This window comes from Antennarius striatus, chromosome 14 (genome assembly GCF_040054535.1).
Source record: "Antennarius striatus isolate MH-2024 chromosome 14, ASM4005453v1, whole genome shotgun sequence".
Lineage (NCBI taxonomy): Eukaryota > Metazoa > Chordata > Actinopteri > Lophiiformes > Antennariidae > Antennarius > Antennarius striatus.
Genome location: NC_090789.1, coordinates 3,033,189 through 3,060,195, shown reverse-complemented (window position 1 = coordinate 3,060,195; position 27,007 = coordinate 3,033,189). Strand labels below are relative to the sequence as shown.

At 38.7% G+C, this 27,007-nt stretch overlaps 1 protein-coding gene across 9 annotated transcripts in view; it reads left to right on the top strand.

The window, feature by feature from the left end:
- trps1 (trichorhinophalangeal syndrome I) overlaps positions 1–7,277 on the top strand; it is an 89,579-nt gene extending 82,302 nt beyond the window's left edge. For all 9 annotated transcript variants that reach the window (XM_068332970.1, XM_068332971.1, XM_068332975.1 and 6 more), the window contains one exon: positions 1,456–7,277. In XM_068332970.1, coding sequence (XP_068189071.1) covers positions 1,456–3,054 — 1,599 coding nt within the window. In that variant the 3' untranslated portion in view covers positions 3,055–7,277. The remainder of the gene's footprint in view (positions 1–1,455) is intronic.
- The last annotated feature ends 19,730 nt before the right edge of the window (positions 7,278–27,007 follow it).

Genomic DNA, 27,007 nt, shown 5'->3' with positions numbered 1-27,007 from the left:
ATTCCACTGCTTCTTGGAACTCAAGATGGGTTTCAAGAATAAAACCAGTTCGTCCACATGAATAACTGTATAGACATTTGGAGATCTGATAATATATTGATCCACGTGAAGCGGCGTTGGTGTTTCCACTGGTGAGCAGATCGGAAGCTAGACTTTTATTTTGTCTGGTGTTCTTTATTACTTCATGAAGTCAAATTAAAAGAGTGACAATGGTGTTACGGTGATGTAAGTGGTGTCAGGCATTATTTATGAAATTGCAGTTTGCGGTGGTCAAATAGTGAAATTATTCCTCTTTTAACTTATTTGATTTGATTTTTATTTGATATTTTATTCAATTGCATTACGTTCATGGTTTTATGGTTTGTCTGTTGTGTTGTTTTTTTAAATTTATTGACTGTGCAGCACTTAAATTTACTTAAATTGTGCTATAGAAATAAAGTGGATTGGATTGGAAATAATATGAATAATCATAGCTTGTCATGAGTTAATTTACACAAAGTGCATTGTTGGACTGTTGTGTACCACATTTAAAGACAAAAATCATGGGATATTATTGTTATTTATGCTGATTTTCTTAATTGTTACTTGAATATGCTTCATCAACTGCCTTCAACTCTGGCCGTTCAGCTTTCGTCTTCTCTTATTCCTCTATAGCAACCTGAATAGAAGATTTTTTTCTTCTAATGCACGACATGTTCGCCTTGCGTCGATTAAATTTGACTATGTTGGTAAAGGGTGTGAGAAGGTCGTCATTTGTAATGGTGTATTTACACAGGAGGCCTCAATGAAACACGTTCCTCCATAATGAAAAGATCACTGAAAAGTCATTACATCAGAGCTGAAACGTAAACACTTTTTAAACACGCGTGTACAGTTTATTTGACTTTCAGCAAAAGAAAACATTTTGTTAGTTTTTTCCTTTCCCCGTAAATGTTTTTTTAATGTCTTGATGGTTTTTTTGGCCCAAAGTTTTGAAAGGGAAAAAAAAAAGAGGTTTCATCAATCATTTAGTGCTTTATTAATCCCAGCGGGACCTTTGATCAGCGAGGAGCGCCTCGTAAATTCAGAAACTGCGGATGTTACTGAGCAACTTTTAGTGTAATTCTACTTGAGAACTGCTTTTTAACGCTGAATTTCTTTCAAACTCGTAAAATATGTTTCTGCATTTAGCAGAATTGAGATTTTTGCCTCTCCTTTTATTGTAAGCGATTCCTGGACGATGTCTAAAGCATCAATATATAGTGTCGTCAAGTAAATGTTGAGTCCTGTGAAAAACTCAGTCCACATCAGATGTAAGTGCTCCCCCTTGTGGTAAGGGCAGATAAGACAATACCATAAGTTAGATCTACAGGAGATGTTAAAGAGTTTGATCCACTTAAAGTAAAACAAATTATACTAAATGATTATTAATGCATTTATATTTATACGTTTTCCTTTGTTTCCTTCACCTTCCAGACGCCGAGACCTCTAAACATCATCAAGCAGAACAACGGCGAACAAATTATCCGACGGCGAACCCGAAAGCGCCTCAACCCCGATTCGCTGTCATCTGAAACCCCCGCCCCCAAACAGCAACGCATCACCAGCGAGGAGCGAATGAACGGCGAGGAATCCGACAGAACTTCCGCCTCGGTTAAAAACCAACAACCTTCCCCTCGATCGCGTTCGCCCAGGTCCACTCAGGCTTTCCTGGCCAATCAGACGTTGGAGATCCATCGGCGCATGCCTCCTCTGCTCCTGCCGTCACATCCTCCCTCATCATTGGTCGCCGAGGGGAACGGTGGCATCGCCGAGGGAGGGATGATATCTAAAGTAGAGGGAAGTAAAGGAGGAGGGGGATCGGAAAGAGGAAGTCCGATTGAGAAGTACATGCGTCCATCCAAACCGTCTAGTTATTCGCCACCTGGTTCGCCCATCGAGAAGTACCAGTACCCCCTGTTCTCCTTACCCCTACCGTTAACCCTGTCACCTGACTTGACTCCAGAATCGGATTGGCTCAGATTTTGGACCAAGTACAAGATGGCAGCTGCTTCAGGTGTTCCTAACAGCATCAGTAATCTAAGCAGTCCAGGTAGTCTTGGAAGTAACTCCTTACAAGCTCATTATCTGGGTGCAATGGTGACCCCAGTGCAGCATCATCAGCAAAGCTACACGGTGCCTTACTGCTCCTCCCCTTACTCCCCTCTTCCCCCTCCTCCAGCTCCTCCTCACTACCCTCCTCCTCCTCCTCCTCTTCATTCCCAAAGCTCATCCTCGTCATCACTAGAAAACGAAGCCCCTTTGGATCTCGCCATAAGACAGAGGGACACAAGCGTCGCGACAAATCCACACTTGTCCACCAACGGTGCGGAGAGGAGGCAGGAGTCGCCATCGGCCGAGAGGTTACGAGAGAGCGGGACGGGTGAGAACGAGGATGACGAGAAGATGGATGAAGGTGGGGAGGAGAGGGAGGAGATAGGAAAGGAGGAGAAGATCAATTTGACGAGGAGTCGTCCGAGCGTCCCGTCGAATTGCACGACGGCGGAAGCGGCCACGCAGGATGATCTGACCAACCGTTGCGTCCACTGTGGGATCTACTTCCTGGATGAGGTTATGTACGCCCTGCACATGAGTTGCCATGGTGACCAGGGACCATACCAGTGCGGTTTCTGTCTCCAAGTGTGCGTGGATCGATATGATTTTACCACACATATACAGAGGGGTTTACACAGGTACGCAGATAAAACGTCGCAAAACAGGGATCACGAGGAAGTGATTCCGGATGTCGACGTGACGTCGGACTCTGGTGACGTGACGCCGGTGGAAAAAGGTGATGGCGATCACGGTGAGGTCACGGACGAAAACAACTGTGTAGTAAGAGTTTGTCTTGACAGCCAAGAAAACGATGAAGACGGCGGCGAAGCCAAGGACGATGAAACTGGAGTTGAAACGGAAGTAAAAGGCGAGGTCGAGACGGGAGAACAGTTATCGGACGCTAGCGACGACATTGCGAAAAAAGAAGTCACGACAGTTGCTGAATCTCAAGACTTAGATGAAAACACGGAGAAAAATTAATCCGATGCTTTCTGCTCAAACAAACCTTGAAGAACACGTTTTATTGGATGAATAAGCTGCATGCCTCCATTGGTTGTTTTTTTTTTCGGAGGCTAGCTCATGCCACATGGGCCTACCCCGGGCACTAAATGGAACACATTCTCTTGCTGGAAGCTGTCAGAATTATTGTAGGATCCTGCTGAACTGCTGTAGGAGAGGAAGCCTGGATCTGGTGTTGAGTGACAGTCACTTGATAGCTCAGTGGCAGGAACTCGGGAAAACACCGTCCGGGTGTGCAGCCGAAATCACCTTCAATAAACAGCCCCGCTTCGCGCGATTTACAAAAACACGAGGACTGGAAGCCAGACCCTGGTGTCATTCACCACGAGTTTGTGGAGCTCAGCACTTGCACAGCCACCATACAGCAGAGCAAAAAAAAAAAAAAACAAGACAAAAAGCCAGAAACAGAACTTTTAAACTGACCCTAAACGGAACTGGTCTGTTACGTAACGATGGGAAAGTGAACTGCGACACAAGTGCGGTGCAATCATGCAGACTTTCCTTGGTACAAACTGGTCTAAACTTCGTTTCACCACTGTGCAAATGGATCTAAAACCAAAACTTATAACCGATTCTTTGAATCCGGTCGGTCTTGAACCAGTTTTGTTTTTTTTGGTTTTTTTTCCGCAGCTGGTTTTACCTTGGTACTAAAGGATGAGCTTGTTTCAATCACTCGTGCTCTGCTGTCTCTGACACTGTCGCTGCAAAACAGCCCACACACGGTAGACTGGTTGGGCTGGGACTGGAAGTTTTTGAACTGCTTAAAACCAGCTTGAACTGGTAAAACCGGAGTAATTCCGAGCCGAAGTGTTCTCTTTATCCATTTGGATCGATCCAAGTGACATTATTTTCTACCTTCCTCTGTGCCATGATACTAGCTACGTGCCTGGCTGCCTGCCTAATAGAGCAACAATCTATTTACCTGCTTAACATTTATATTAATATTAACAATGGTAATAATAATTATGATGATGTTATAGTACAAGACATGCAATTTGCTACACTTTCCTATACATATGTTATTTTGTAAAGACAAATAACGCTCTTTTTTTTATTTTTCTTTGCGAGAAATGGTACTATAAAAATGTGTCTGTTTAAATTTCGTTTTGTTTTCGAGCTGGAGACTTGTTACGTTCAGAACGGCCATCTAACAAGAAATGGTACCGCAAAAAAGAGGTGGTTATGTGTATGCGTGATTTTATTTTTTTGTGTTATTGTGTCGATGCGTGTAAGGATCAAAAGACGTGTCCGTCCCCAAACGTCGATGTAAAAATAATGAAGGCTTGCGCTCTGTGTTTCAGTCCTCAGGGGTCACACTTGTTGCACACCAACCCATTTGTTTCCGAGCATGTGACACATCATTTCTACATGTTAAATGGTCTAATGGTTTTGGCATGTTAGATGATTTTCCCTGTATGTTTTTTTTTTTGTTTGTGTCAACAGGTGAATTTGGTCTTAGATGTTTTTTTCTTTTAAATATATAAATATCACAGGTTCAGGTTACATGGTTTCGTCGAGAGACATTTTGAATTTAAGGGATTAAACCCTCAATTTTTCATGAGGAACAATTATTATTATTCACTTTTCAGTGGAATCATCATATTTCTTATACGTTGCAAAATAAAAAGTTGCCTTTTCTATGAATCTAGATCTAAATAATGCTGAACAAACGATGACATCTAACATTTCTTTTAATTCAATGAAGAACAGTGGTCAACTGCGACTTACTGATGCCGCTTTTCCATCTTCTATCGCTTCTGTTTAACACCTTCAAAGTAAAGACCCACCTGATGCCACGTCGGGACGGAGAAACACGGTGGCTTCTCGCATTTTGTTTACTTTCATAAAGAGAGCATCACTTCTCCAGCCTCGCTGCCTTAGTTGCCAGAACAGAAAAAAAAAAAAAAATTACCAAGGGAATAAAATAAAAATAAAATAATAATATGCTGACAGAAAATAAAAGATGGAGAGCAAGAGAGAATAAGAAAAGAGATATTTTTTTATGCTTATTCCAAAAGACATGAATGAAAAATATTCCGCCTAGTGCCTGATAAGTTGTACAGTGTTTTCTAAAAAGGTATGTTTGTCCGTGTCAGACAGTTAAAGTTATGTAAGTTTCCAGTAGTGTCAGGCAGAATTGGAAAATTAGACGTCCTTATTCCCGATTTAGGAGTATCTGAATGATCACATCATGACCAAATCATGGTATTGTTCTAAAGACGATATAATCAATAATATGTGACATTTACAAGGGTTCAAATGAAAAATTTCACCTACGCCTCTGAAAACTGCCTTACAAAAACTTCACCCAGCGTTTAAGGTGTTGAATGAAAACACTAAAATCAAATGCACAGAAATCTGTCTCAATATTTAAATCGGCATGCATTCACAACTTTCCTGACATACACTCTTCACTTAATGTCTTTGCTACCTGCGGTACGTACGACTCCACATGTCACAGAGATGGTTTATTAGCCACATCAGATACGTGAAAACGAGTTGCTGAGGTTCCATCACACTGTAAAAAGAACTGATGAAGCTTTTTCTAGGAAATATTTTGTGCTCATGTGTCAAGTTTTTAAAACCTCGCCTTTATTTTTTTGTTTGTTTGTTTGTTTGTTTGAGCTTCTCTGAAGGTGCTCTTAGCGTAAGGAAAACTGTTTACATTTTTAAATGTAGCAAATATAGAAAATATAAAAATAGCTTTTGTTCAAATACAGAAATATACATCAGGCCATCCCTCTCTTTATCAATCCATCCCCCCTGTATTCCTTCGCTTTCCTGCATCCCCTATTTTGGTGAAGGTATTTTCAAGTTGGCCAATCAAGGGAGTGGAGGTTGGGGTTGGGGTGGGGGGCGTTGGATGGGGAGGGTGTGATTGCATCATACTGCGCCCTAATAAACTGAGGTTGACTCGGCTTCTTTAAGAACTGACAAGAACTCATAAATGCCACCATCCGATTTAGCGTCATTCATTTTTCAATGGGACTCAAATTGGACTAAAGATTTTAAGATGACATGTGGGGTTTTTTTTAACAAGGTTTCTTGGTAAAAGTAGGATATATTTTTTAAAATAGTCCGATCGTTCTTGCCTTTTGTTATCTTTACTTTTGTTAAATCTGGTTGAGCATCTCATCTTTAAAAGAACCTTGAAGATTTTTCAGGAGCTTGAGACAATTTCTGATGCCAAAAGGTGAAGAAAATCTTTTAGCTGGGAGTAAAAAAGTTAACTTAATGCACATTTTTTTTTATTGTTCTCACCCAGCATAACTCTCTCCTGGTCCAAATCCTTTTCTCTATTCGCCTGTAAAAAAAAAAATGTCTTCCTCCAGTGACTTCAGGCCGTTAAGACAGTTTCAGCTGTCGTTCATAGTTCAAGATAGGCATGTCTTTGTAAGGAATTATATCCTGCAGAACACACATAACCTTAACTTCTATGAAAAAAGTTGTTTTTGTCAGATTTTTTTTTTTTTTTAAATTTTAGTTTTGATGGCATTCACATCAGCGTTTACATTAGGGAGTCTTAACAAGTGTTTTAATTTTTTAACTTTGTCGGAATGTGTTATGGAAATTTATGCTGTTGCTTGCACTCCATTTGTTATGTTCTTATTGCCAAGGGAGAGACAACACACACACACACACACATGCACACACACACACACACACACACACACAAGCACGCACACATATATCGACAATGGTACAGATTTAGTGTACACGATGGGATGTAAAGTTTTAAAAAATGGGAGACAAGGGAGCAAAAGGCCAGTTTATTAATGGTGACACATACACACACACACACACACACACACACACACACACACACACACACACACACACACACACACACACACGCATGCATGTACACACTCAACTATGTACATTTAACCAATATATTTTAGTAGATTCTTGTCTCTATTCATTTGAATGGCTTCTATAGAAACCTGTTTTTAGTTGTTGTTGTTGTTTTTTTTCTCATGTTGTATTTTATTCTACTTTTCTGTACGTTATTGTTTTTAGGTTTTTATTTCCTGCAAAAAAAAGATATTTCAACAATGTATTTTGACAGCCAAGAAAAAGTTTGTTACACAGCTAAACTTGAAGAATAATGTCGATGACGATGATGACGATGATGATGATGATAATAATTAATAAAAGTAATAACAAACATACTGAAAAATGAACGCTTGGTGTTGGATTCATTTGAGCTTTATTTTGAAAGAGCCAATGAGCTGGATTTAAATCCCGTCAACAGGAACGGAAAGATCTGGACAAAAACTGGACGTCAGGTTCACAAAAGGCTGAACTGACATGATTCTCAATGCAAAGCTTTCACACCAAGTCAAATAAATTATTTCAGACAGAATTTGCTTTAGAAATGAAGAGAATCCTCTTGACAGACCACCTGCTGTGCTCTCTAATGTAGCCTGGAGCTCCAAATCCATCGTCTATTTCTAGTTCTCGCTTGTTGTGTTCTGCCTGCGTTCTCTGATTCTGATTGGAGGATCAGAATTAGTCATTTTGAATCCACACAACCTGTTTTTGTTTTTGTTTTTTCTTTAACCTTCTGGACTTTAAGGGTGTCATTGAGCCACATAAAAACCATTGGAACACAGTTTACCACTTCCATCACCGCTACCCTCCCCGCTGACTTTAGCTAATGGAGCCACCCTTCTGTTGAATTGGTTACATTAGATCAGAATGACTTTCTATGCTGATAATGAACACATCTCTGCCGTCACACAGTGGTGCAGCCAGAAGACAGAGGTTTCTAATCTCTCGTCGCCGTCATGTTTAGCATTATCGAGTTATCTCTGCGTTAATAATAGCACTGCTAGCTGGAGATGATTAACTTTGTCTTAGAGCCTGCGGTGGAATTATGGGACGGCAGGACGTCGTTGGCGTCGGTGTGTGTCGTGACTGTGTGACGCCTGGTCACATAAAGTCGGCGTCAGACCAGAATATTAAACACCCCGGTGTGACACACACACCTATATGTCATTATGAAACTTTTCAAAGGGAAAGTCAAAGCCATGACATGAAAGGAGGAAGCAGCATGCATGGATAGATGTATGGATGTTTGATATACCCTAATAAGAATAAGAAACATCCAGATCACCTCTTTTATTCTACAAATATCTTCAGTGTGTGTGTGTGTGTGTGTGTGTGTGTGTGTGTGTGTGTGTGTGTGTGTGTGTGTGTGTGTGTGTGTCCTTACTTCTGTTTAAACATCATCAAACATCGTTCCTTCTATCCTCTAACCGTTTGTCCTGTCCTGGGTCACGGGCGAGAGCGGCTCGTCCTCAAATAGAACCTCTGTTTACTGGAAGTCATGTTTATTTATAAGTCACTTGCATTGTTTGCCTGTGTGTGAGAAGAAGAAGGTGTGTTGGTGTGTTGTGTGTCGTGTCGATCTGTCGTTGTGTTGCATCGGTGTGTCGTCGTATTGGTGTGAAACGTGTTAGTCTATGAAAGTGCACTTTTTCTCGTCCTGTCTTCATGCAGGTATGGATGGATGGATGGATGGATGGATGGATGACTAGGATGTTTGGGAGCTTTCAATTATGAATGAGGCTCATGTAGACAGGTGCAATAGTGTGAAAAGGAAGTATGGAGAAGGACAATAAAATATGGAAAGAGAGAGTGAGAGAAAGAGAAGTGGATGTACTTTAGCTTGTAGGCATACTGAATATTGAATCAGTCCATCATTTACTGGTGTGAGCTGATTCCATATGCATTTTGGGCTGTAAAACTCCTAGAAAGAGAGAGAGATACATAGATAGATAGATAGATAGATAGAACACCTTCAGCAAACATTTCGGTGCATCTATTGATTGCTGTTGTCTTTGGACAACAATCAAACCTTTCAGGCTCACAGGAAGAAGCCATATTAGGCCCTGGCTTTCTCATGCTGTGGAAACCGATAAGCTTCCTCTCACTTTCCTCACCTAGAAGTCGCCGACCCCCTCGGATGCAATTCTCACCCCATCTCCTCTCCGGGGTTCATGGAAGGACATCGGGGGAAGCAGTCGGGACAACTTTCCACACTAGTTCTGGCAGAGTTGTTTTGAATCTGTCTTTGCTAGTCTGTGTTGTTCTCCTCATTGCACTCTGTTTCTTCTCTGATGTTTATTCTGATTATATTGTGATTTCCAGACTGTTCAGTAAACTTTCATTACTTCTTCTTTTATTGATTAATAGTTATTCGTGCGAAGGAGGCATTTGGGTTTCTGATGCTTCAACAACATTTCTCTGCGAAGTTTGAAAAGGTCTCCGCCAAAGTTTTCATATCAGACCTGTTGCGAGTGTCATGGAAACACCAATATGTCTGTTCCTTTCTGCTGTTATCTCCCTCTTCGATCGTTATTCTGTTCATAGGGCGATGTCTGCAAATATATTAAAATGTAATCAAATTTAGGAGGCTGTTGTGAGTCACCGCTACATTCTGGAGTCCTCAAAATTGAAGTGATGTGATAAAAACACAAGTCGAAACAGGTTGAATCAAACATTAAGGACGGACTCGCCGCTGCCTGCTGTGGTTTCTTTAAATGCTGGTCAAACTGCACCGTTTTCAAAAGAATTGTTCCTCCTGATGTATTGTTTGTGCTCATAACAGACTGAGGGGATTTTAGTCTATCTACTTATTTATAGATACAGTACACTGTGCATCCTAGTTTACATAATCGGGCTACAGAATTGTATATCACTTGTGTTCAATTTCTTTATGGTTTAAAATGAACAAAGTGTTTGTATAATAAAGGAGTACCAGTCAAGTTTAATTTAGGTACGGATTCCTCGTTTATCAGGTTCAAGTGTTTTTACTCTATTTAGTGTTAGGGATTGGGTTCCAGCCATTGTAAGGATTAGGTTAGTGTTAAACTCAGGGTGAGGCAAAGAAATAGGGTAGGGATTGGGTACAATTATGGTTATGGCAAGGGTTAGGGCTAGATCTGGGTTAGATTTAGTGTTCGCCATAGGGTTAAGTAAGGGGTAAGGGTTGGGATTAGGGCAAGGTTAGGGTTAACCCTAACCTAACCCTATCTCTAACACTGAACCTAATTCTAACCCCTAACCTAACCCTAGCTCCTAACTCTAACCCCCTAACCCCAACCTTAATCCCTAACTCTAACCCCAACCACAGCCCTAACCCTAATCCTAAACCTCACCCTCACTCCCTAACCCCAACCCTAACCCCTTATCCGTAACCCCAATCCTAGCCCGTAGCTGTGACCCTAACCCCAACCGTAACCCCAACCTGAATCGCTAACCCTACAATAACCCCAAACATAATCCTGCCCTAGTTGTTACCCCACCAAAAAACTTTTTTTCTTTTAGACCGACCGACTAACAGACTGACCAACAAAAAAAAAAATTATTTTTTTGACCGACCGAACGAAAAAACATTTTTATTTAAGACCAACCGACCGATAGGCGGAAATTTTTTTTATTTTGACAGGAAAAAAAAACATTCTAGATGGACTGACTTGTCGACCAACCAACCAACTGTCTGACTAGTGTAAAAAACAGACCGATCCACTGAAGAAAAAAAATTTTTTTTACTGGCTTACCAACCAACTGGTGGACAAAAAAACTTTTTTAGACCAACCGATTGACCGGTGGAAAAAAAAAATTTTCAGACCAACCGACGAATTGAAAAAAAAGGGGTTTTTTGGACCGACCGAACCCAAAAAAAATTTTTTTACACCGACCGACCCCCAACTTTTTTTTGAACCGATCGACTGACCAACTGCCAAAAAATTATTGCATCGACTGACCGGTCTAAAACAAAAATTTTGGACCAACCAACCGCCAAAAAAATGTTTTTAGACCAACTGACAAGTTGAAAAGAAATTATTAATTTTTTGCCTCACCAACCAAAAAATATTTTTTTTTGTTGGACCGAGTAACCTGTTTGACAAAGAAAACATACTTTTTGACCAACCACCAAAAAACATCTTGTTGTTGGATCAACCTTTGGTTGGTCGGTTGGTTAAAAATTTTTTTATTTTTTCATTGATCGGACGAAGATAAAAAAATTAGGGTTGGGGTTAGAGGTTGGGGTTCGTGTTGGGGTTTGGGTTAGGGTTGTGGCTTGGACAGGGTTAGGTTTGGAGTTTGGACCAAATAAAATTTGGTCGGTCCGTTGGTTAAAAAAAAAAAGTTTTTTGGTCGGTCGGACAAAAATGAAAAAATTGTGTTTTAGTTGGTCGGTCAAAAAAAATTTTTTTTGGTTGGTCGGTTGGTTGAAAAAAAATTTTTTTTTCATTGCTCGGACGAATTTTAAAAAATTAGGGTTAGGGTTGGGGTTAGAGGTTAGGGTTAGGGTTGGGGTTAGGGTTGTGGCTTGGACAGGGTTAGGTTTGGAGTTTGGACCAAATTTTATGTGGTCGGTCCGTTGGTTAAAAAAAAAAGGTTTTTGGTTAGTTGGACAAAAATAAAAAAATTTGTTTCAGTTGGTCGGTCAAAAAAAATTTTTTTTGGTTGGTCGGTTGGTTGAAAAAAAAATTTTTTTTCATTGCTCGGACAAATTTTAAAAAATTAAGGTTAGGGTTGGGGTTAGAGGTTAGGGTTGGGGTTAGGGTTGTGGCTTGGACAGGGTTAGGTTTGGAGTTTGGACCAAATTTTATTTGGTCGGTCCGTTGGTTAAAAAAAAAAACTTTTTTGGTCAGTTGGACAAAAATAAAAAATTTTGTCTTAGTTGGTCGGTCAAAAAAAATTTTTTTGGGTTGGTCGGTTGGTTGAAAAAAAATTTTTTTTTCATTGGTCGGACGAAATTAAAAAAAATTAGGGTTAGGGTTGGGGTTAGAGGTTAGCTTAGGGTTGGGGTTAGGGTTGTGGCTTGGACAGGGTTAGGTTTGGAGTTTGGACCAAATAAAATTTGGTCGGTCCGTTGGTTAAAAAAAACAAGTTCTTTGGTCGGTTGGACAAAAATTAAAAATTTTGTCTTAGTTGGTCGGTCAAAAAACATTTTTTTTGGTTGGTCGGTTGGTTGAAAAAAAAATTTTTTTTCATTGCTCGGACGAATTTTAAAAAATTAGGGTTAGGGTTGGGGTTAGAGGTTAGGGTTAGGGTTGGGGTTAGGCTTGTGGCTTGGACAGGGTTGGGATTGGAGTTTGGACCAAATTTTATGTGGTCGGTCCGTTGGTTAAAAAAAAAACTTTTTTGGTCAGTTGGAAAAAAATAAAAAATTTTGCTTTAGTTGGTCGGTCAAAAAAAATTTTTTTTGGTTGGTTGGTTGGTTGAAAAAATAATTTTTTTTCATTGGTCGGACGAAATTAAGAAAAATTAGGGTTAGGGTTAGGGTTGGGGTTAGAGGTTAGGGTTAGGGTTGGGGTTAGGGTTGTGGCTTCGACAGGGTTAGGTTTGGATTTTGGACCAAATTTTATGTGGTCGGTCCGTTGGTTAAAAAAAAAAAGTTTTTTGGTTAGTTGGACAAAAATAAAAAATTTTGTTTTAGTTGGTCGGTCAAAAAAAATTTTTTTGGGTTGGTCGGTTGGGTGAAAAAAATTTTTTTTTCATTGGTCGGATGAAATTAAAGAAAATTAGGGTTAGGGTTAGGGTTGGGGTTAGAGTTTAGGGTTGGGGTTAGGGTTGTGGCTTGGACAGGGTTAGGTTTGGAGTTTGGACCAAATAAAATTTGGTCGGTCCGTTGGTTAAAAAAAACAAATTCTTTGGTCGGTTGGACAAAAATAAAAAATTTTGTCTTAGTTGGTCGGTTAAAAAAAATTTTTTTTGGTTGGTCGGTTGGTTGAAAAAAATTTTTTTTTCATTGGTCGGACGAAATTAAAAAAAATTAGGGTTAGGGTTAAGGTTGGGGTTAGAGGTTAGGGTTAGGGTTGGGGTTAGGGTTGTGGCTTGGACAGGGTTAGGTTTGGAGTTTGGACCAAATAAAATTTGGTCGGTCCGTTGGTTAAGAAAAAACTTTTTTGGTCAGTTGGACAAAAATAAAAAATTTTGTTTAAGTTGATCGGTCAAAAAAAAATTTTTTTTGGTTGGTTGGTTGGTTGAAAACCTTTTTTTTTTTCATTGCTCGGACGAAATTTAAAAAATTAGGGCTAGGGTTGAGGTTAGGGTTGGGGTTGGGGTTAGGGTTGTGGCTTGGAGAGGGTTAGGTTTGGAGTTTGGACCAAATTTTATTTGGTCGGTCCGTTGGTTAAAAAAAAAAGTTTTTTGGTCGGTTGGACAAAAATTAAAAAAAATTTCTTAGGTGGTCGGTCAAAAAAATTTTTTTTGGTTAGTCGGACGATCCCAAAAAATTTTTTTTGGGTTAGTCGGATGATCCCAAAAAAAATTTTTTTTAGTTGGTCGGTTCAAAAAAATTTAAGGTTGGGGTTAGGATAGGGTTAGGTTAGGGTTAGGGGTTAAGGGTAGGGTTAGGGTTGGGGTTGGGGTTGGGGTTAGAGGTTAAGCTTAGGGTTGGGGTTGGGGCTTTTTTTCAAAGACCTAAAAATAATTTGGCTCGGTAGGTCTAAAAACATTTTTTTGGTTGGTCGGTTGGTTGAAAAAAAATTTTTTTTTCATTGGTCGGACGAAATTTTAAAAAATAGGGTAAGGGCTGGGGTTAGATTTTAGGGTTAGGGTTGGCGTTAGGGTTGTGACTTGGACAGGGTTAGGTTTGGACTTTGGACCAAATTTTATTTGGTCGGTCCGTTGATTAAAAAATAAAAGGTTTTTGGTTGGTTGGAGAAAAATAAAAATTTTTGTTTTAGTTGGTCGGTCAAAAAAATTTTTTTTGGTTGGTCGGTTGGTTGAAAGAAAACTTTTTTTTCATTGGTCGGACGACTTTTAAAAAATTAGGGTTAGGGTTGGGGTTAGAGGTTAGGGTTAGGGTTGGGGTTAGGGTTGTGGCTTGGACAGGGTTAGGTTTGGAGTTTGGACCAGATTTTATGTGGTCGGTCTGTTGGTTAAAAAAAAAAGTTTTTTGGTCAGTTGGACAAAAATAAAAAATTTTGTTTCAGTTGGTCGGTCAAAAAAATTTTTTTGGGTTGGTCGGTTGGTTGAAAGAAAAATTTTTTTTCATTGGTCGGACGAAATTAAGAAAAATTAGGGTTAGGGTTAGGGTTGGGGTTAGAGGTTAGCTTAGGGTTGGGGTTAGGGTTGTGGCTTGGATAGGGTTAGGTTTGGAGTTTGGACCAAATTTTATTTGGTCGGTCCGTTGGTTAAAAAAAAAAACTTTTTTGGTCAGTTGGACAAAAATAAAAAATTTTGTCTTAGTTGGTCGGTCAAAAAAAATTTTTTTTGGTTGGTCGGTTGGTTGAAAAAAAATTTTTTTTTCATTGCTCGGACGAATTTTAAAAAATTAGGGTTAGGGTTGGGGTTAGAGGTTAGGGTTAAGGTTGGGGTTAGGGTTGTGGCTTGGACAGGGTTAGGTTTGGAGTTTGGACCAAATTTTATGTGGTCGGTCCGTTGGTTAAAAAAAAAAGGTTTTTGGTTAGTTGGACAAAAATAAAAAAATTTGTTTCAGTTGGTCGGTCAAAAAAAATTTTTTTTGGTTGGTCGGTTGGTTGAAAAAAAAATTTTTTTTCATTGCTCGGACAAATTTTAAAAAATTAAGGTTAGGGTTGGGGTTAGAGGTTAGGGTTGGGGTTAGGGTTGTGGCTTGGACAGGGTTAGGTTTGGAGTTTGGACCAAATTTTATTTGGTCGGTCCGTTGGTTAAAAAAAAAAACTTTTTTGGTCAGTTGGACAAAAATAAAAAATTTTGTCTTAGTTGGTCGGTCAAAAAAAATTTTTTTGGGTTGGTCGGTTGGTTGAAAAAAAATTTTTTTTTCATTGGTCGGACGAAATTAAAAAAAATTAGGGTTAGGGTTGGGGTTAGAGGTTAGCTTAGGGTTGGGGTTAGGGTTGTGGCTTGGACAGGGTTAGGTTTGGAGTTTGGACCAAATAAAATTTGGTCGGTCCGTTGGTTAAAAAAAACAAGTTCTTTGGTCGGTTGGACAAAAATTAAAAATTTTGTCTTAGTTGGTCGGTCAAAAAAAATTTTTTTTGGTTGGTCGGTTGGTTGAAAAAAAAATTTTTTTTCATTGCTCGGACGAATTTTAAAAAATTAGGGTTAGGGTTGGGGTTAGAGGTTAGGGTTAGGGTTGGGGTTAGGCTTGTGGCTTGGACAGGGTTGGGATTGGAGTTTGGACCAAATTTTATGTGGTCGGTCCGTTGGTTAAAAAAAAAAGGTTTTTGGTTAGTTCGACAAAAATAAAAAATTTTGTTTTATGGTCGGTCAAAAAAAAATTTCTGGGTTGGTCGGTTGGTTTAAAAAAAATTTTTTTTTCATTTGTCGGACGAAATTAAAAAAAATTAGGGTTAGGGTTGGGGTTAGAGGTTAGCTTAGGGTTGGGGTTAGGGTTGTGGCTTGGACAGGGTTAGGTTTGGAGTTTGGACCAAATTTTATGTGGTCGGTCCGTTGGTTAAAAAAAAAACTTTTTTGGTCAGTTGGAAAAAAATAAAAAATTTTGCTTTAGTTGGTCGGTCAAAAAAAATTTTTTTTGGTTGGTTGGTTGGTTGAAAAAATAATTTTTTTTCATTGGTCGGACGAAATTAAGAAAAATTAGGGTTAGGGTTAGGGTTGGGGTTAGAGGTTAGGGTTAGGGTTGGGGTTAGGGTTGTGGCTTCGACAGGGTTAGGTTTGGATTTTGGACCAAATTTTATGTGGTCGGTCCGTTGGTTAAAAAAAAAAAGTTTTTTGGTTAGTTGGACAAAAATAAAAAATTTTGTTTTAGTTGGTCGGTCAAAAAAAATTTTTTTGGGTTGGTCGGTTGGGTGAAAAAAATTTTTTTTTCATTGGTCGGATGAAATTAAAGAAAATTAGGGTTAGGGTTAGGGTTGGGGTTAGAGTTTAGGGTTGGGGTTAGGGTTGTGGCTTGGACAGGGTTAGGTTTGGAGTTTGGACCAAATAAAATTTGGTCGGTCCGTTGGTTAAAAAAAACAAATTCTTTGGTCGGTTGGACAAAAATAAAAAATTTTGTCTTAGTTGGTCGGTTAAAAAAAATTTTTTTTTGTTGGTCGGTTGGTTGAAAAAAATTTTTTTTTCATTGGTCGGACGAAATTAAAAAAAATTAGGGTTAGGGTTAAGGTTGGGGTTAGAGGTTAGGGTTAGGGTTGGGGTTAGGGTTGTGGCTTGGACAGGGTTAGGTTTGGAGTTTGGACCAAATAAAATTTGGTCGGTCCGTTGGTTAAAAAGAAAAAGTTCTTTGGTCGGTTGGACAAAAATACAAAACTTTGTGTTAGTTGGTCGGTCAAAAAAAATTTTTTTTGGTTGGTCGGTTGGTTGAAAAGAATTTTTTTTTTCATTGCTCGGACGAATTTTAAAAAATTAGGGTTAGGGTTGGGGTTAGAGGTTAGGGTTAGGGTTGTGGCTTGGACAGGGTTAGTTTCGGAGTTTGGACCAAATTTTATTTTGTCGGTCTGTGGTTAAAAAAAAACTTTTTTGGTCAGTTGGACAAAAATAAAAAATTTTGTTTTAGTTGGTCGGTCAAAAAAAAATTTTTTGGGTTGGTCGGTTGGTTGAAAAAAAATTTTTTTTTCATTGGTCGGACGAAATTAAAAAAAATTAGGGTTAGGGTTGGGGTTAGAGGTTAGTTTAGGGTTGGGGTTAGGGTTGTGGCTTGGACAGGGTTAGGTTTGGAGTTTGGACCAAATAAAATTTGGTCGGTCCGTTGGTTAAAAAAAACAAGTTCTTTGGTCGGTTGGACAAAAATTAAAAATTTTGTCTTAGTTGGTCGGTCAAAAAAAATTTTTTTTGGTTGGTCGGTTGGTTGAAAAAAGAAATTTTTTTCATTGCTCGGACGAATTTTAAAAAATTAGGGTTAGGGTTGGGGTTAGAGGTTAGGGTTAGGGTTGGGGTTAGGCTTGTGGCTTGGACAGGGTTGGGATTGGAGTTTGGACCAAATTTTATGTGGTCGGTCCGTTGGTTAAAAAAAAAAGGTTTTTGGTTAGTTGGACAAAAATAAAAAATTTTGTTTTATGGTCGGTCAAAAAAAAATTTCTGGGTTGGTCGGTTGGTTTAAAAAAATTTTTTTTTTCATTGGTCGGACGAAATTAAAAAAAATTAGGGTTAGGGTTGGGGTTAGAGGTTAGCTTAGGGTTGGGGTTAGGGTTGTGGCTTGGACAGGGTTAGGTTTGGAGTGTGGACCAAATAAAATTTGGTCGGTCCGTTGGTTAAAAAAAAGAAGTTCTTTGGTCGGTTGGACAAAAATAAAAAAATTTTGTCTTAGTTGGTCGGTCAAAAAAAATTTTTTTTGGTTGGTCGGTTGGTTGAAAAAAAAAGTTTTTTTCATTGCTCGGACGAATTTTAAAAAATTAGGGTTAGGGTTGGGGTTAGAGGTTAGGGTTAGGGTTGGGGTTAGGGTTGTGGCTTGGACAGGGTTAGGTTTGGAGTTTGGGCCAAATTTTATGTGGTTGGTCCGTTGGTTAAAAAAAAAGTTTTTTGGTCATTTGGAAAAAAATAAAAAATTTTGTTTTAGTTGGTCGGTCAAAAAAAATTTTTTTTGGTTGGTCGGTTGGTTGAAAAAAAACATTTTTTTCATTGGTCGGACGAAATTAAGAAAAATTAGGGTTAGGGTTAGGGTTGGGGTTAGAGGTTAGGGTTGGGGTTAGGGTTAGGGTTGTGGCTTGGACAGGGTTAGGTTTGGAGTTTGGACCAAATTTTATTTGGTCGGTCCGTTGGTTAAAAAAAAAAGGTTTTTGGTTAGTTGGACAAAAATAAAAAATTTTGTTTTATGGTCGGTCAAAAACAATTTTCTGGGTTGGTCAGTTGGTTGAAAAAAATTTTTTTTTCATTGGTCGAACGAAAATAAAAAAAATTAGGGTTAGGGTTGGGGTTAGAGGTTAGGGTTAGGGTTGGGGTTAGGGTTGTGGCTTGGATAGGGTTAGGTTTGGAGTTTGGACCAAATTTTATGTGTTCGGTCCGTTGGTTAAAAAAAAAAAGTTCTTTGGTCGATTGGACAAAAATTAAAAATTTTGTTTTAGTTGGTCGGTCAAAAAAAATTTCTTTTGGTTGGTCGGTTGGTTGAAAAAAAAATTTTTTTCATTGGTCGGACGAAATTAAGAAAAATTAGGGTTAGGGTTAGGGTTGGGGTTAGAGGTTAGGGTTGGGGTTAGCGTTAGGGTTAGGGTTGTGGCTTGGACAGGGTTAGGTTTGGAGTTTGGGCCAAATTTTATGTGGTTGGTCCGTTGGTTAAAAAAAAAAGTTTTTTGGTCATTTGGAAAAAAATAAAAAATTTTGTTTTAGTTGGTCGGTCAAAAAAAATTTTTTTTGGTTGGTCGGTTGGTTGAAAAAAAACATTTTTTTCATTGGTCGGACGAAATTAAGAAAAATTAGGGTTAGGGTTAGGGTTGGGGTTAGAGGTTAGGGTTGGGGTTAGGGTTAGGGTTGTGGCTTGGACAGGGTTAGGTTTGGAGTTTGGACCAAATTTTATTTGGTCGGTCCGTTGGTTAAAAAAAAAAGGTTTTTGGTTAGTTGGACAAAAATAAAAAATTTTGTTTTATGGTCGGTCAAAAACAATTTTCTGGGTTGGTCAGTTGGTTGAAAAAAATTTTTTTTTCATTGGTCGAACGAAAATAAAAAAAATTAGGGTTAGGGTTGGGGTTAGAGGTTAGGGTTAGGGTTGGGGTTAGGGTTGTGGCTTGGATAGGGTTAGGTTTGGAGTTTGGACCAAATTTTATGTGGTCGGTCCGTTGGTTAAAAAAAAAAAGTTCTTTGGTCGATTGGACAAAAATTAAAAATTTTGTCTTAGTTGGTCGGTCAAAAAAAATTTTTTTTGGTTGGTCGGTTGGTTGAAAAAAAAATTTTTTTTCATTGCTCGGACGAATTTTAAAAAATTAGGGTTAGGGTTAGGGTTGGGGTTAGAGGTTAGGGTTGGGGTTAGGGTTAGGGTTAGGGTTGTGGCTTGGACAGGGTTAGGTTTGGAGTTTGGACCAAATAAAATTTGGTCGGTCCGTTGGTTAAAAAAAAAAAGTTCTTTGGTCGATTGGACAAAAATTAAAAATTTTGTTTTAGTTGGTCGGTCAAAAATTTTTTTCTGGGTTGGTCAGTTGATTGAAAAAAATTTTTTTTTCATTGGTCGAACGAAAATAAAAAAAATTAGGGTTAGGGTTGGGGTTAGAGGTTAGGGTTAGGGTTGGGGTTAGGGTTGTGGCTTGGATAGGGTTAGGTTTGGAGTTTGGACCAAATTTTATGTGTTCGGTCCGTTGGTTAAAAAAAAAAAGTTCTTTGGTCGATTGGACAAAAATAAAAAATTTTGTCTTAGTTGGTCGGTCAAAAAAAATTTTTTTTGGTTGGTCGGTTGGTTGAAAAAAAAATTTTTTTTCATTGCTCGGACGAATTTTAAAAAATTAGGGTTAGGGTTAGGGTTGGGGTTAGAGGTTAGGGTTGGGGTTAGGGTTAGGGTTAGGGTTGTGGCTTGGACAGGGTTAGGTCTGGAGTTTGGACCAAATTTTATTTGGTCGGTCCGTTGGTTAAAAAAAAAAGGTTTTTGGTTAGTTGGACAAAAATAAAAAATTTTGTTTTATGGTCGGTCAAAAAAATTTTTCTGGGTTGGTCAGTTGGTTGAAAAAAAAATTTTTTTCATTGGTCGAACGAAAATAAAAAAAATTAGGGTTAGGGTTGGGGTTAGAGGTTAGGGTTAGGGTTGTGGCTTGGATAGGGTTAGGTTTTGGGGTTTGGACCAAATTTTATGTGTTCGGTCCGTTGGTTAAAAAAAAAAGTTCTTTGGTCGATTGGACAAAAATAAAAAATTTTGTCTTAGTTGGTCGGTGAAAAAAAATTTTATTTGGTTGGTCGGTTGGTTGAAAAAAAAATTTTTTTTCCATTGCTCGGACGAAATTAAAAAAATTAGGGTTAGGGTTAGGGTTGGGGTTAGAGGTTAGCTTAGGGTTGGGGTTAGGGTTGTGGCTTGGACAGGGTTAGGTTTGGAGTTAGGACCAAATAAAATTTGGTCGGTCCGTTGGTTAAAAAAAAGAAGTTCTTTGGTCGGTTGGACAAAAATAAAAAAATTTTGTCTTAGTTGGTCGGTCAAAAAAAATTTTTTTTGGTTGGTCGGTTGGTTGAAAAAAAAAAATTTTTTCATTGGTCGGACGAAATTAAGAAAAATTAGGGTTAGGGTTAGGGTTGGGGTTAGAGGTTAGGGTTGGGGTTAGGGTTAGGGTTAGGGTTGTGGCTTGGACAGGGTTAGGTTTGGAGTTTGGACCAAATTTTATTTGGTCGGTCCGTTGGTTAAAAAAAAAAGGTTTTTGGTTAGTTGGACAAAAATAAAAAATTTTGTTTTATGGTCGGTCAAAAAAAATTTTCTGGGTTGGTCAGTTGGTTGAAAAAAATTTTTTTTTCATTGGTCGAACGAAAATAAAAAAAATTAGGGTTAGGGTTGGGGTTAGAGGTTAGGGTTAGGGTTGGGGTTAGGGTTGTGGCTTGGATAGGGTTAGGTTTGGAGTTTGGACCAAATTTTATGTGGTTGGTCCGTTGGTTAAAAAAAAAAAGTTCTTTGGTCGATTGGACAAAAATAAAAAAATTTTGTCTTAGTTGGTCGGTCAAAAAAGATTTTTTTTGGTTGGTCGGTTGGTTGAAAAAAAATTTTTTTTTCATTGCTCGGACGAATTTTAAAAAATTAGGGTTAGGGTTAGGGTTGGGGTTAGAGGTTAAGGTTGGGGTTAGGGTTAGGGTTAGGGTTGTGGCTTGGACAGGGTTAGGTTTGGAGTTTGGACCAAACAAAATTTGGTCGGTCCGTTGGTTAAAAAAAAAAAGTTCTTTTGTCGATTGGACAAAAATTAAAAATTTTGTCTTAGTTGGTCGGTCAAAAAAAATTTTTTTTGGTTGGTCGGTTGGTTGAAAAAAAATCATTTTTTTCATTGCTCGGACGAATTTTAAAAAATTAGGGTTAGGGTTAGGGTTGGGGTTAGAGGTTAGGGTTGGGGTTAGGGTTAGGGTTAGGGTTGTGGCTTGGACAGGGTTAGGTCTGGAGTTTGGACCAAATTTTATTTGGTCGGTCCGTTGGTTAAAAAAAAAAGGTTTTTGGTTAGTTGGACAAAAATAAAAAATTTTGTTTTATGGTCGGTCAAAAAAATTTTTCTGGGTTGGTCAGTTGGTTGAAAAAAAAATTTTTTTCATTGGTCGAACGAAAATAAAAAAAATTAGGGTTAGGGTTGGGGTTAGAGGTTAGGGTTAGGGTTGTGGCTTGGATAGGGTTAGGTTTTGGGGTTTGGACCAAATTTTATGTGTTCGGTCCGTTGGTTAAAAAAAAAAAGTTCTTTGGTCGATTGGACAAAAATAAAAAATTTTGTCTTAGTTGGTCGGTCAAAAAAAATTTTATTTGGTTGGTCGGTTGGTTGAAAAAAAAATTTTTTTTCCATTGCTCGGACGAAATTAAAAAAATTAGGGTTAGGGTTAGGGTTGGGGTTAGAGGTTAGCTTAGGGTTGGGGTTAGGGTTGTGGCTTGGACAGGGTTAGGTTTGGAGTTAGGACCAAATAAAATTTGGTCGGTCCGTTGGTTAAAAAAAAGAAGTTCTTTGGTCGGTTGGACAAAAATAAAAAAATTTTGTCTTAGTTGGTCGGTCAAAAAAAATTTTTTTTGGTTGGTCGGTTGGTTGAAAAAAAAAATTTTTTTCATTGGTCGGACGAAATTAAGAAAAATTAGGGTTAGGGTTAGGGTTGGGGTTAGAGGTTAGGGTTGGGGTTAGGGTTAGGGTTAGGGTTGTGGCTTGGACAGGGTTAGGTTTGGAGTTTGGACCAAATTTTATTTGGTCGGTCCGTTGGTTAAAAAAAAAAAGTTCTTTGGTCGATTGGACAAAAATAAAAAATTTTGTCTTAGTTGGTCGGTCAAAAAAAATTTTTTTTGGTTGGTCGGTTGGTTGAAAAAAAAATTTTTTTTCATTGCTCGGACGAATTTTAAAAAATTAGGGTTAGGGTTAGGGTTGGGGTTAGAGGTTAGGGTTGGGGTTAGGGTTAGGGTTAGGGTTGTGGCTTGGACAGGGTTAGGTTTGGAGTTTGGACCAAACAAAATTTGGTCGGTCCGTTGGTTAAAAAAAAAAAGTTCTTTGGTCGATTGGACAAAAATTAAAAATTTTGTCTTAGTTGGTCGGTCAAAAAAAATTTTTTTTGGTTGGTCGGTTGGTTGAAAAAAAATCATTTTTTTCATTGCTCGGACGAATTTTAAAAAATTAGGGTTAGGGTTAGGGTTGGGGTTAGAGGTTAGGGTTGGGGTTAGGGTTAGGGTTAGGGTTGTGGCTTGGACAGGGTTAGGTCTGGAGTTTGGACCAAATTTTATTTGGTCGGTCCGTTGGTTAAAAAAAAAAGGTTTTTGGTTAGTTGGACAAAAATAAAAAATTTTGTTTTATGGTCGGTCAAAAAAAATTTTCTGGGTTGGTCAGTTGGTTGAAAAAAAATTTTTTTTCATTGCTCGAACGAAAATAAAAAAAATTAGGGTTAGGGTTGGGGTTAGAGGTTAGGGTTAGGGTTGGGGTTAGGGTTGTGGCTTGGATAGGGTTAGTTTCGGAGTTTGGACCAAATTTTATGTGATTGGTCCGTTGTTTAAAAAAAAAAGTTTTTTGGTCGGTTGGACAAAAATAAAAAATTTTGTTTTATGGTCGGTCAAAAAAAATTTTCTGGGTTGGTCAGTTGGTTGAAAAAAAATGTTTTTCATTGGTCGAACGAAAATAAAAAAAATTAGGGTTAGGGTTGGGGTTAGAGGTTAGGGTTAGGGTTGGGGTTAGGGTTGTGGCTTGAACAGGGTTAGGGTTGGAGTTTGGAAAGGGTTAGGTTTGGAGTTTTGACAAGGTTAGAGGTTAGGGCTGGAGTTAGTGTTGGGGTTAGGGTTGGGGTTGGGGTTAGGGTTAGGGCTCGGACAGGGTTAGGGTTGGAGTTTGTAAAGAGTTAGGGTTGGAGTTTTGATAGGGTTAGAGGTTAGGGTTGGGGTTAGGGTTAGTGGTTTAGGGGTTAGGGATGGGCTTAGTGTTAGGGCTGGGGTTAGGTTTGGGGTTAGGATAGAGTTAGGTTGGGAATAGGGTTGGGTTTAGGGTCATGGTTAGGAATTAGGGGTAGGTGAGGTTAGGGTTTGGTTAGGTCAGGGATTTACTTAGGGGGTAGGGTTAGGGGTTAGTGTTAGGGGTTTAGCTTCAGGGTTAGGGGTTTAGTTGGGATTTGGACAAGGTTAGGGTAGGGTTAGGTGAAATTAGGGTAGGGTTAGGTGAAATTAAAAAACGTAGTTCCTTTTTCAGGAAGTATGAAGCGCACTGGCACATGCCGTCCGGGAGTAGAGACACTTTAAAGTGCCATGAATAAAATCAAGACTTTAAAAGAATTAAGATCAATTAAAATCAATTAAAATTGGGAGAGAGGAGAAGAAAAGTTAAGGGAATGAGGAAGACATGGGGGGAATAGGATGAAATGTATATTAAAGTTTAAGAAGCATTCTTTTGAAAAGAAAAGGGAGCAGGAAAGAGCTAAACAAAATAGTCGAATAAAATAATGGTCCACAATAAAAACACACTACAATAATAATGAGGTTTTGGGAGGATGGTGGTGAGTGGGACTTGAACCCTGCTCCACAGACTGGGGAGCCTGTGTTTAAACCCTTGAGCTACAGCTTCTCTGTGGTGTATGTGGGAAAATACAAACATGAAGTCGATGGTGGTTAAAAACATGTTAAAAAGAAATGTTGTCCAGTTGGGGTTTGAACCCTTGATCTTCAGGTTGTCAGTCCTAGATCTTTCCTCTACGCCATCAAGTTGTCATGTTAAAAGAGGAAATGGATCAATATAACTCCCGAGGGTTGGGGTTAGGGTAAAGTAGAAAATATTTGGGTATTAGAGGATTAGGGTTAGGGAAATGAGGGGCTAGGGGGTTAGGGTTAGGAAAAAATGAAGGTGGGGAAATAAATAAATAAACATAATAAACAATAAATTATTGCTTTAATCAGGTTTAAGACCCCTTAAAGTACAAGAATAACCTAAAAAATGATATGAATAATAAGGAGTTATTATCAATCTGTATATCAATCTGATTTTTTGTCTGTATGTCCCACATAAAAAAATGTTGAACAGATCCATGCTTGGTGTCTTTCTTCAGCATTTTTTATTGCAATAAAAACCACAAATATGCTCACTGTATTGTTTGGAGCTTGAAAAACAAAATATTCGTAGCTAACATGAATATGTCAATATAAAATTTAACTAAACTAATATTATATAAAAATATTTGCAATAAAACATATATTTTCGTAAGTGCTTTTTCCTGAAAGTCTACAAAAATTACAAACTTCAGCTGCAACTCTCCAAAACAAATTTTTAAATAACTCAAATAGTGCGTGGAGAGACAATTGAGATGTAATAAAACTTCATCCAGTGGTCAGTGTCAGGGTCATCTCTGGCTGTCCAGGGGTCCAGGTGTTGGTGTGGCCTGAACCAGTGGAGATCTGGGCCTGGTCTGACCTGGTAGAGGGTCTACTCTCCCTTTACCTGTGTACAGACAGATAAAAATAACTTTTAAAAAAATTAATTGTTCAGATTGCTATTCATATAAACTTGATGGATGGATGGATGGTGAGTTCAAATAGCTCCTCTTAACTTATCATTTCAGCCCTGATCTTCTGTATATATAAACCTATGTAAATACTTGATGTTATACGCATATAAAATGTTTTTATAACGTTTACAACACAGGAAAAAACAAAACAATAAAACAGCTCCACCACGACTGGTGTCCACTACTGACCAGTCGCAAAATCACAACTATAAGAACAGAAATACAGCACCTGCCTGATCACATGAGTAGAAGTGGGCTATAAACCTATTTGCCAAGATCAACCATGGTCAATCGGCTCCAAATGAAAACCAGAAGAGAGTTTCACATCTGTCGCGTAAAGATGACGGCAGCAATCTATGTAACAGACCTTTTTTTTTTTTTGCAAAGCTTTAGAAACACCATGTGGTCCAATCGCAGCGCCGCAATCCTCTGACTGGTGACCGGGGACTCATGACACTCATAGAAACGCAATATATTGCAAGTCTTGTAAAAACCTTTGCTCAGGTGAAAATCACCCATTGATAGTTTTCTAGGGTATGTACGTACAGCCAGCTTTAGGGTTACTTTTAAGTTTAGGGCTAGCGTTACAGTTAGGGCTGGGTTAGCTTTAGAGCTAAATTAGGCTTGGGCTGAGGTAGGGTTAGGGCTATGTCAGGGTTAGGGATAGGTCTAGGCTTCGAGTAAGGGTTAGTGTAAGGGGTTAGGGATAGATTTAGGGTTAGGGTCAGAGTTAAGGTTGGGAATAGTGTTAAAGCTATGTTAGGGTTAGGTTTATATTGAGGGTTAGGGTTACTGTTAGGGTTACGGCTCGGGAACGGTTAGGGCTAGGGTTAGTCAAAGGTGTAACGTTAGCATTAGGGTTAGTCCCAAGGTTAAATTTCGGATTAGGTTTCAGGTTGGTGTCAAACTTACTAGTTTTCTACAACAACACAGATTTAATAACAGCCTTCCAGATTAAAACTTTCCGACCTCTGACTGTTTGATAAACCTGAGATGGGCCCCACATACCTCATCACTGAAATAATGGAGGAAAACATGCATTTGTTCCATCTGCTCTCTGCGATTATGATCTTACTAAAGTTCTCTGCATAAAAAATGAAGACAAATCATAGCCTCTGTTCTGGATAAAAAAGTTAAACATGTCAAGAAAAAAAATGGAATGAAAGAAGATGTAAAGAATGAGAACGGAGAGTGAGGTGATAACAGTTCCTCTCCTCTTCTCTCGTCTCCTCTTCTCCCCTCTCCTCTCCACCCCCCCACACTGCACTTCATCCATCCATTATTCAGTATGCCTTCAGGTCAAACTCTCGATGTCTTCCTGACATCCCCTCTCCTCTAGACTTTATTTCACACTCTCCTTTCTCCATCTTCTGTCACTCTTTCCCCAGAAATGACCTCAGGGATGAGAAGCCTCGCTGCAAAATGTCAAAAATGTTTTAATATATATATAAAATATTATTACATTTTTTAAAAATTTAATTATAAGCATGCATGTGTAGTTTTTTGAAGGGTAAAAGTTGCTGATGGCACTTTTTTTTTCTGTACAGGACTTGATGAAAATCAGAAAGATGGACACCATTAAGTAAATGTATCAGGTTTTATCGACAAGCAACCAATTTGCTTTTAATTTATCATTTCATGCATATCATTAAGTCATTTGTGCCAAATGTTTAAAGACTGTTTTGCTAAAGGAAAAGAATGAGGCTGCTTTACGGGTGTTCCAAAGGTCAACTGACACAACAGTTCAGCTCAACAGTTGAAGTAAATCATGTTTATTACATTAAATTCAATAAAGTTTGTGTTGCTCGGGCTCGTGATGGAGATTGAGATCGAAGGGGGTCTGTCCGGAGCAACGACGAGATATATACCCCCCATTGAAGTCCAACCACTGGTGGTGGTGGCCCGATTACTCTCGTGAACCTTGTGAATGATGATGTTGGTGAATCTTTTAATTCTGGGCGGTGATGGGGAGGAGAAGGTGGACAAAAAAAAGTGCAAAACATTTACCTCATTTAACCGTAATGCTCTTAAAATGTACCTCTAATAGAAGTTTTCAAGGTCCTTTATGGTTTTAGTAGAGCAAATAATTCTCCTCAAAAAATGAGTCATTTGGTGTGATAGCACTTATAACATAGATGGTCTTCAGACTCAGAACCCTTGACTGAGATTTAATGTAGAACAAGTCCTGAACAGAGGATTTATCAACTTGGCTGGGGTAAAAAAGAACAAATGGAATTTGATTAAAAGATTTAAATTCTCAAGTTGGGGGGGGGGGGGGGGGTTCGGAGAGCTGTTGCCACGTGAGGTGAAACCAGGCAAAACGTTTGCTGAGCGAATGAGCAATTAAACCGGAGCAGTTTGGTTAATTTAGGGAAGAAAAATGAAGGGAGAAAAGATCATTCGGGAG